The 10,638-nt window shown below is 31.6% G+C and overlaps 1 protein-coding gene across 1 annotated transcript in view; it reads left to right on the top strand.

Annotated features, from left to right (window-relative positions):
• The window catches only part of LOC128999504 (fat-like cadherin-related tumor suppressor homolog), a 70,770-nt gene that overhangs the window by 13,224 nt on the left and 46,908 nt on the right, over positions 1-10,638 (top strand). Inside the window, exons 4-12 of the mRNA XM_054426069.1 lie at positions 883-989; positions 1,854-2,091; positions 2,301-2,359; positions 2,683-2,829; positions 4,032-4,175; positions 4,679-4,886; positions 6,233-6,366; positions 8,292-8,527; positions 9,965-10,209. Of these exons, the coding sequence (XP_054282044.1) occupies positions 883-989; positions 1,854-2,091; positions 2,301-2,359; positions 2,683-2,829; positions 4,032-4,175; positions 4,679-4,886; positions 6,233-6,366; positions 8,292-8,527; positions 9,965-10,209 (1,518 nt within the window). The remainder of the gene's footprint in view (positions 1-882; positions 990-1,853; positions 2,092-2,300; positions 2,360-2,682; positions 2,830-4,031; positions 4,176-4,678; positions 4,887-6,232; positions 6,367-8,291; positions 8,528-9,964; positions 10,210-10,638) is intronic.

The following is a 10,638-nucleotide window of genomic DNA, read 5'->3' as shown; positions in this document are numbered from 1 at the left end:
CATATAAACTAACTAGATAGAACCCATGTATGTTTCCTCTGGAGGGCAATCTATATCAACCTGTAGCATCCAGTTTAACTCTCATGTGACATTGCCAGGTCTAAAGTATATATCCTGCCACTCCCTGATCATACCCATCTCTCATTTTAGGTAGGCATTAAACACGTTTTACAACTTACAACACACACAAAAAAAATTGTCCACACTAAAATTATATATTAATAAAATCGGTTTTTGTTTTATATTTTCCATTCGTTAATATTGTATATTGGCCTATCACGTTATTGGCCATTGATTCCTGAACTTGATCGAGGCCAGGATCCTTAACCTAATTTGACTAAACCACATTCAGATCAAAATCTCTTTACAGCCTTATAAAATGCCACTTTATAGTACGCGAAACACCTGACATTGAACTTCTAAGACCGAATAATCAAGAAAGAAAGTCAAAACTTCTGAAAATAAACGAAGTCAATTCACTCGTAGTTAATAATTTCTTAGATATCCTAATAAATTATTGCTTTGATACTGGAATCATTTTACCAAGTATAGTTATAACTATGACCTATACATATCATGTATTTAAAACATACACATTTCCTTGAAAATATTTGATACCAAATTATTGACATCGACACATAAATGTGAAATACTAAATACAAATACAAATTTAATATAATTTAAGTAAAAAAAATAATTGACAAATATATAGTACAAAGGTGAGCAAAATGAAGTAAGAATCTATTTCAAAACACACTTCTATTATTTTATCGGCTTGTAATAACAGAACAGGTATTCCTTTACTATAACCAATTTATTCAAATTTACTCTGTGTTAATAACACTGTTTACTTGACACTAATCTTAATTAAATGTTTCCCAGGTCAAATCTACACGTCAGCAATATTAGATGCTGAACGTGCAGATCATTATTGGCTGACGGTTGTTGCAAAGGATTGCGGACTCGTTCCCCTCTCTACCAAAACCCAGGTATTTGTGGAATACTAATAACTTATACCAAAGTGATATTTACTTTAACTGCAATGGAGCTTGTGGACTATGAGTTTAATCACTAAGTGATTTAGTGTTTTAAATTTCATTATTTCTTAATAGCTTACAAGAAAGAGATAACAAGTTTTTTTTTCATGAGGTGTTGAGGTGGTGGAATGAATTAATGTATAAATAAGTTTGGGTATGTATCATTGTAATTTTGAAAACACTGATAATTTTATGCTACTAAATTATTAGATATATTTTTATCGTGTGGAGTATGGACGTAATTTGAAGTATGAAAAAATAGTTATAAAAATGGAAGGTTAGTCTGAAGGGTAATGAATATTCTGTTCCAATCGAATGTACATGTGTGTTTGGGAGTCAGTGTCATATTTATTTTATAATGCATACAAATTTCGATGGAAATAAGCAAATCGGATAGTTATGTATCACAGCACCTTGTAGAAACACCAATTGTTAGATTTTGCAATTTTTTTAAGAGGTTGGCGGCCTCTTTTGCATTTGCCCGTCCACATAGACTACAGATCTGTGCGTGGAACGTGTCCAGCAAAGCAAGGGGTGAGTCGGTACAGTAAAAAGGTGAACTGTACTGATAAATTTTAGTGACAGTGACCAGAATCCGAACCCACGACATCGCTGCCTTGCCTTGGGTCCGAAGTCCGTGACGCTTCCAACTGAGCCACCGACTCACTAAATTCCCGGACGTTGCCTGTCAATCTCATTAGTTTAGCTTTTAGCTGCAAAATATCAAATATTATTCTGAATTGATTTACATTTTGACAGCAAATTTGGTATTCCGTATTACTTTATCCTTCATTGATCCAAAAACACGATTTTCAGGTGTACATATCAGTACTCGATGAGAACGATCGGTTACCACTCACGGTCGAGCCGTTCTATACCTTTACAGTGGAAGAAAACCTTCCTTCTCTGACCGTTGTTGGTTACCTGTCAGCTGTGGACGATGATGTCAGTGGTACCAACATACATACTGGGGACATCCGAAAGGCTACCAACATATCTTACAGTTTGTCCCCATCGTCGATAGCTCTCCCGTTCACCGTTGACTCTCAAACAGGCAAGTTTTTTTTTTATTCTCAAAGATAGTTTTATTTTTTGCATACTTTTTGTTCAAAGATACTTAACAGATTTTCATGTTGGTGGGTGTGTTTTATGAGGGACATGTTAATACCAAATCATCGTAAAGACTTGTATTTTACAAATCTTTGGGTAAGTTTCTAACCGAGAAGTAAGGGTATCTAAGATTAACCTATTATATATTTGTAGGACTTATTTCCACTACCAGACTGCTTGATCATGAAGATGTTAGAGAATACGTGTTAAAGGTAAGTACAGAACTAATAATCTAATTTAAAACCATTACTTTATTATGCTTAAATTTGTATATGCTCCATTATGTCTAGGAAAAATTATTCACAACTTTAGCTGCAAGCATTAATTAAAGATAATTAATTGAAGTTGCCAATATTTTTCCTCATACAAACCTTTAACAATAAAACTTATAATGAAATAAAAAACATTAGAACTAAGAAGTTTGGTTAGGGAAGGTGTTTGTGTGTGTTTGAGTGTATAAGTGTGAGAATATGTGTTTTTAGTTCTGTATTTATAGCTGCACAAACTACATTTTAATTTCTTTTGATTTCCTTAGGTTGTAGTGTCAGACAGAGGTACCCCAAGTCTCACGAGTGAAACTGATGTTCTTATAACAGTGTTGGATGTGAATGACCACGCTCCTCAGTTCACGCAAGACCATTATGTAATTGAACCTCTCTACAGTCTTCAGATATTCCCATCTGTAAGTGACAACTGCATATATAAATGTTAGACGATAATTTAATATTGGCTTCAATGAGATGTGCAAGCTTAATTCGTAGACGCAAATAATTGCTGCACTAGAAAAATGTACGTTTCTCTCTTAAGCATTTTTCTCGAGCACTAAAATGGCAATTTTCACTATTGACTTGGAAAAGTCCCGGAAATAATTTAAAATTTTCAAAAAGTAATAAAGATAGAGCTTTAAGAATTGGTACATAGTTACTGGGCATTAACATAATTTTTACATGATTTAGTTATACACTAGGCTACCTCTTCAAGGGGATGGTCCGCTAGGAGACGGATAAAAATGTTTAATTTAAGCATAGGTTGATATGCCCATCAAATTAAAGGTCTTTATTAGTAGAATATAATGCTACAGTTAGGACCTTTCAACTCTGTCTTTAATTAATAGAAATTGCTTAGTGAATTCAATTTGCAAACTCATTATTTAGTATCAAAGAAGAATAGCTAAAATTTTCGTTAGTCTAAATAGTCTAAAAATAACCCATAGTCTTCATAAGGGTATATATGATAACTTGCATATCATACGCATTTAACAGAACGTTAGGTTTTACATTATTATGTTTTAAAAAAATCTATTTTTATCTAGAATGTTTGAAATAGCTTTAAAACTATTTTTAAAGCATAACATAAATATCGACATTACGTTTGTATAATCTTGTAGTAGTCTATCTGATGTTAAACCCCAACCATTTTTAATTTCGCAGTACTTTATGTATTAGGGAAGACCAAATATAATGCACCAGTTTGACATACAGTTTATATTCCAGAGCCAAGTCCAAAAGGCGCTGCAAGCTGTAACATATGAATATGACAGTTGGAGGGCGTTCAGTATATTGCCGGAGATGGAGATCCTTCCTTTATTCCAAGTAAGGTCTGACGCTGACTTTTTACAGATGTACTTACATGCTTAATATAGTAAAAAAATTGTTTATATTTATTTTCAAACTTTTAAAATAACAGAATGGTTCCGAATTAAGTATTCAACTAGTATACTTAATAAATAGCATTTGTCATTAGTTATTTATACTTTAGTATTTATTACGTTTACAGATATGATAGTTATATTAAATTTCACTTCGATTAATAATCTATTCAAAATTACAATAGCATTTTAAAAGTTGTTTATACTATGACACAGACTCTTTTTTTGAGTTGTAGGTGGTGGCACTGGACAAAGACGAGGGGAGCAAAGGAAAAGTCGTTTACAGTATTTCTATGGACTCTCCATTTACCATAAATTCCGAAACCGGTGCAATATTCCCTTTTACAACTCTAAAGGCTGGTGCTGAATACGAGTGTCAGGTAAGTTGACAAAAACCGTGTGTTGTTTTAGCTATGATTAATTTTAACTTGGGTTCTACCTTAAAAGTTTAATGTACTTTTAATCTGTTGGGATCTAACTTGAACAGCCTTTTATGATTGGGTTGGCAGTTTATTGACTTATATCTCAGATTGTACTTAATATGATTTATATAGGGAACCCTCTTTGAAAATCCTACTGACGTACAAACTAGAACATTTTAACAATCACACGTGCTATGAATGTGGATAGAGCCGGTATTTTCTTTGCTGAAACTTTGGAGATTTGGTATAAGAATGTTTAACATAATTATCTCCTCGTTTTACTGATTTCCTTTGCTATTTTATAATAAATAAAGTTGAAAGAAAATTACCATCTTTAATATTACCATACTTTTAGCATTTTCGATCATAGTAAAAATATAAAACTGCATGCAATGCAGTTAACATAATTTATTACAATGATAGAGGTTCTATTAACAAGTTTTATTGGAATTTGGTTATAGGTCAAAGCCAGTGATAATGGAGTTCCGAGGAGAAGTTCAATAACGAAAGTCACAGTTTACATTCCTGAGAGTGCCTCGCCACTTAGCAAAGCTAAACAAGTCAATAAAGTGATGGTTAAAGTTCAAGAAAGTTTAAGACCTGGAGAAGTAGTAATGCAATTTAACTCCTCAGCATCCAATAAAGGTCCGACTGCATACTTAATCACGGGTGAGTGAACATTTAAGATGGTTTTCCACTTCAATTGTGAACTCCCTCAGAATTCCTTTTATCAATTCAGTTTCATAGCTTAATGACTACATGTTGGTATAAACATCATTAATAACTGAAAAAACATAAATTTTTATTACACATGGAACTATTTCAATATTACATTAACTGTATAAACTACAAAGCCAATATCTAAAAAAGTTCTCATTAAATTTATATTACAAAAACACTTTGAGAATAACAAGGGTTGAATAATACGAATGATCAATAGCTACATGATACCTCACTTAATGTAGTACGTAATTTCTGCAAACTATAGGTACACAATACAGGGTGACAAAAAAGTCTGGAAACGGTTTAATATCTTTTTAACTAAATTCGTTAGAAAATTCAAACCTTTCACATCAACTTACATGTATAAAAACTACTTTTTGCAATCATTGCCATTATTTGACCTCCCCCAGGGGACGGCCCACGAGGAGTAGGTACATAATCTTTAATGTAAGCATAGGTTGATATGCACATCATTTTAAAGGTCTGGTCGAGTGGAGTTCATTGCCGGAAACCGCGTCAAAAAAGGTTCATCCGTTACAAAATGGCAGCTGTCCAAAGTTCTTGTGAAATATACCTGCACAGGCCTTAGTATGGGCAAATACTCGTAATAAACATTAGTTTGAGAACTTAAACTGTATTTTAAAGTCAACTAGCTCATAGACTAATAGTATTCAATCTTCAAAATAAATTTAACCCGGTTTCAGATTTCCCTGCTAATGTTGACTATGAGTATTTACCAATACTAAGGCCTCTGCAGGTATATTCGCAAGAAAATTGAACTGCCGCCATTTTGTAACGGATGAACCTTTTTTGACGCTGTTTCCGGCAATGAACTCCACTCGACCAGACCTTTAAAATGATGTACATATCAACCTATGCTTACATTAAAGATTATGTACCTACTCCTCGTGGGCCGTCCCCTGGGGGAGGTCAAATAATGGCAATGATTGCAAAAAGTAGTTTTCATACATGTAAGTTGATGTGAAAGGTTTTAATTTTCTAACGAATTTAGTTAAAAAGATATTAAACCGCTTCCAGACTTTTTTGTCACCCTGTATAGTAAAAAATATAGTCTATGTAAAAAAATTAATTTCTTTGTATTGAAGAAATTTCACTAAAAAGGTGTACATTTGATCAATTCAGATTAAATTCAAGTCTCAAGTGCAATTAAGTTTTTAATAAACATTACTGAAAGTAAACTACTACGCATGGTAGTTTTAATTAATTCAAGCACAATTAATTTTTTAATATACCGAAGTAACATGTTTTAATTAATGGTTATTCATTTTCAGGAGGAGATGGAGCTAATAACTTTGCACTGGTGAGGGATAGGTTATTGTTGGTTGGGAAACTGAACTGTGAAACTATGCAATCAATGGCGCTGAACATAGCTGCCTTGAATGGGACCAATATATGGAATACTCAGGTATGTAATTAGTGTTAGATTACAAAGTAAAGAATGTTAAAAAATTTTCATTTAGGTGTTTCTTGACTCACAACCCCCAGTCTGTCTGTAGGTTACCCCCTCTACATCTTTAGAAACCTCATTGCTCTAAATATCTCTTAATTATATACCTTATAATCATTTTTCATATCAACATGACTCAAATCACAATAATGTTTAAACAAAACATTATGTACGATTAAAGTGAAAAAGTACCATAAGGCATAACAAGATTATTAAATCAATCTAAAGCTGCAAAATCATGCAGACTAACCGAACAGAAAATTGTACAGTTATCAGGACAATATGAAAAAAATATAATAATAATAGCAAATGTTTAATTATAATTATAGGCAAATTAAAACTTTATTATTATAATTAATTTCTGTAACAATCTCTCAAACACTATTATGATTTCAGTTTTTCTACATTTACAGATATGACATAACAGATGATTGTAGTTTTTCAATGTAGAAACTTTTTTTAATTTTCCCTCGTGATTTCATTTTGCAATCTCCGTAATATGTGTGAAAAATATGGTCAGTAAAAATATTTATTTTATCTACATTATTTAGTTCATTCACATAATTTACCAGAAAATATTTTTCAGGCGTTACAAATTGGTTAGTTGTCGACTTCAATGTGAAAATATTTATAAAAGGAAATAGACCCACTACTATAAACAAAAATATCGTTGCATATTTGTCTTTACACAGAGACAATTCCAATGTGATGTTTGTCCCAAACTGCTCCCAGTGGGAAGTAAACAGAGCCATGTTAATTGTTGGTCGATGGGAATTGGCGTTTCGGCTGTCATTGCACAGTTCGGATAATCTATATAATATTCCTTTCATTTTACTTGTAACTGGTAATAAACAAAAAAATTAAAATAATAAGTACACAATTTTTCACAAATACAATTGACATTCGTATGTGAATCTTTTTATTTACGGTTAAAATATAGCTTAAATGTTAACGATTATAAAGTAAACTGTAAATTGAATTCGTCAAATTATAATAATTTATAATTATAATTATGAATTATAATTTTGTATGCGAGGTACTCTTTGTAAGATACATTGTTTTATTTGCAACTAGCTAATGTACCCGTGTTTCGTAAGAGTAAGATAAATCAGGTTCATAGTAATTGCATTGATTAAGAATAAATAATCGATGATCAAGATTTAGATTAAATAATCCTACCTCGTAGTTGTGAAAGAAACATATAATGTCTTTGGATCAGCTGTCTGGAATTGTGAAATAAACATTTGGTAGTTTTGATTGTATACATTGAATTGTCAACGAATAGGCAAACCTGTGAGTTTTCTCATGTTTTCATGGAGACCAGTTATTAAAATTAACTATTTAAAACCTCTTCTCAAAACTTTGGATATCTACGGAGAAAATCAAGGAAGTGAATAAATTATTCCTAGATATGTGGACCATTTTTGTGCTTACTTTTGGCCGTATTATGCTGTACTTATTATACTGTATCGGTTTAGTATTTTAGTTGTTACAGCCGCCCATCAGACCGACAGACAACTCCTCAATTTTGTAATAGTAGATAGATATAACAATTTGTTTACAGTGAGGATGCTAATAGTTGTGTCCTAACCGTTTAGAAGTGTAATGAGCCAATGAAATAACGAAAAATACGGTGAAGTATTGCATTGGTTGTTGTTTTATTTACGCCATATGAATTAAACAACTAAATTTCCTATCCAAAATATGTATAACTATTTTCATGTAGAGAATTATCAGACGTTAAAAATAATTTTTCCTCTGAAAAAATTCAAGGCATGTGCATTTATGTGTACATTCATGTGTTCATGACGTGTACAAAATATTTGTTAAGTAGATTATTTTTATTTTAAGGACTTAGTGTTATAACTTTAAATATATTTCAGATGGAAATACAAATTTTGGACGTGAACGAGTACAATCCGAAGTTTTCCCAATCTCATTACTTGCTAAACGTAAGTGAAGACACTCCGGAGGATTCCATCTTGACAACATTTCAAGCCCAAGACAGTGACGTCAACTCCTCCTTTCACTTCTCCCTCCATAACAGACATCCAGGATCCGATATGTTCACTCTGGATCGCATCACTGGGGACTTGATTCTTACTGGATATTTAGACAGGTAAACATGGTTTTACTCTTTACCATTACTGGTAACTTGTAAAATAAATTGAAAATCCACCGTTAACAAATTACTGTTGAAAACTTGCAAGTACAACAATTCTGTCAGGTACCTTGTGTGATTTATAAACTTAAAATGGTATCTAATGGGAGGCTAAAACAGTTTTCGTTAGCTAAAAGTAAAATCTACCTATTGCTTAGGTTAGGTTAGATTAGGTTTTTTTTATTTTAAACCCCTTTTATAGGTTTTAACTGTTTTTTTGTTACTTTAATAAACAAATATAGTTTATCTTACGTACGACAAAGTTTTCAAAAAAGAAAAATCATTGTACTGTCAAACTAAATGTATGGACAATGATAAAATTGAACGGACAATTTATATAAATCGGGCCAAATTTTCAACGTTTAATAATATACGCTTTTATGTTCTTAATGTCTTTTAATGTATAAAAATTACATATATCTCAGGTGGTTACAAAGAATACATATATATATATATATATATATATATATATATATATTACATATATTTCTCAAATCTGTGTTAAATTTAATGAAAAAGAATAGATCTATAACATCAAAAACATCCCCTATTCATGGCTCTATAATTAAATTTGCATTTTTTACCACCATTTTCACCCAACTGCTTGAAATAAACAGTATCAAGTGAAAAAATAAAAACAAACTTTAAATTTTGGATTCTAACAATTTAGAAGAAGATATCTTTTCCTTTCCTCCCTTGGGCAAATCAAAGTCTACAAACGGTTGTCAGTGTAAAAGGGATGATGTAAGGGAAGTTTATTGCCTGGAAAACACCCAACAAAGAATCTTGCTGGTCACGAACCTTAACGTGACTTAAACCGAATGGAATACGTGACATAAAATCGTTTAAACTCTGTTTTACGGCTGAAACTTCTATCAGTGTTGGCGATCACATGCAGAATACATATCTCTCGAGGCTTATGAACTCAAAATCAACAATCTCGTTTGTAGATTTCACTTTGTAATGTTTTATGTTGTATGTGGTTTTGAATGAATATTAAAAGTGTTTTATGTCTAATTAGGAAATGTAAATATCTAGGGTCTTATAAGTATTTTCAGATCATAAAATAAATGTAGAAAAACAAACATTACAGCCTAACACAGAGAGTATTGTGTTCTATTTATTGTCTTACCTCAATCTAAAGAACAATCTATATAAACCTTCGTTGCCCATATACTTTAGTGAAATACAATTTCACTTTGTGAATCTTTATCATAGTTGTTTTTTCAGTTGTATAAAATGCATTAATCATGTAAAAATTAGCAATAACTTTTCTTTTTTATAAGACACCTTTAAAAAACAAAAACAAACTGAATTTTTAAACAGTAAATTGTATTTTTATTAATAAATATAAGTAATATTAAAAACTAATATGTTGCTATGAATTTGTTTCAGGGAGACAGCATCATCCCACTTACTAACAATACAGGTCTCTGATGGGGTTGAGAATCAGAAACATGGATACGCTCGTGTCTTGATCGACGTAGTTGATGTAAACGATAATCCTCCTCGGTTTGCTACTGAATCAATGACTTTGAGAGTGTCTGAAGATTTGGAAATTGGAGATGTTGTGGAAACTTTAGTAGCAGCAGATCTAGATGTCGGGGAAAATGGGGAAATCAAGTACTCCATCGTATCAGGTAATTATTGAAATGAAATCCTTATTTTCAATATAAGTAAATTCCATTTTGTAACAAAAATTGTATGGCTGTACATTTCATTATTATTTACTCAGCCAAATCAAAAAATTAGTGTTACTGTACTTTTTATACATTGGTTGTGTACTAAACTAGTCCCACCCTTTTTAAAATGTTAATTATAAACTATTTTACAAACAATATATTATTGGAAAAATAACCTAAACTTATTTCCATGTAGGCAGTATATCTGTGCATAGAAACAAGACTTACACCGTTTTACAGTTAAAAATTGAAAACATGCCTTAAAGACTACTATTTATTAATCAACTTATGTAAAGAAAATAATGAGTCAGTAATAAAATATAGTTCCGTCATAATGTACTTTTACAACGTCATAAGCCACAAGTCAAATATGAAAAGAGAATTAAT

The sequence above is a fragment of the Macrosteles quadrilineatus genome, unplaced genomic scaffold, assembly GCF_028750875.1.
Source record: "Macrosteles quadrilineatus isolate MER2022 unplaced genomic scaffold, UCM_ALF_1.0 Scaffold_8__2_contigs__length_117827958, whole genome shotgun sequence".
NCBI classification, from domain to species: domain Eukaryota; kingdom Metazoa; phylum Arthropoda; class Insecta; order Hemiptera; family Cicadellidae; genus Macrosteles; species Macrosteles quadrilineatus.
Note: the sequence above shows the minus strand (reverse complement) of the source record. Positions and strands in the feature narration are given on the sequence as shown.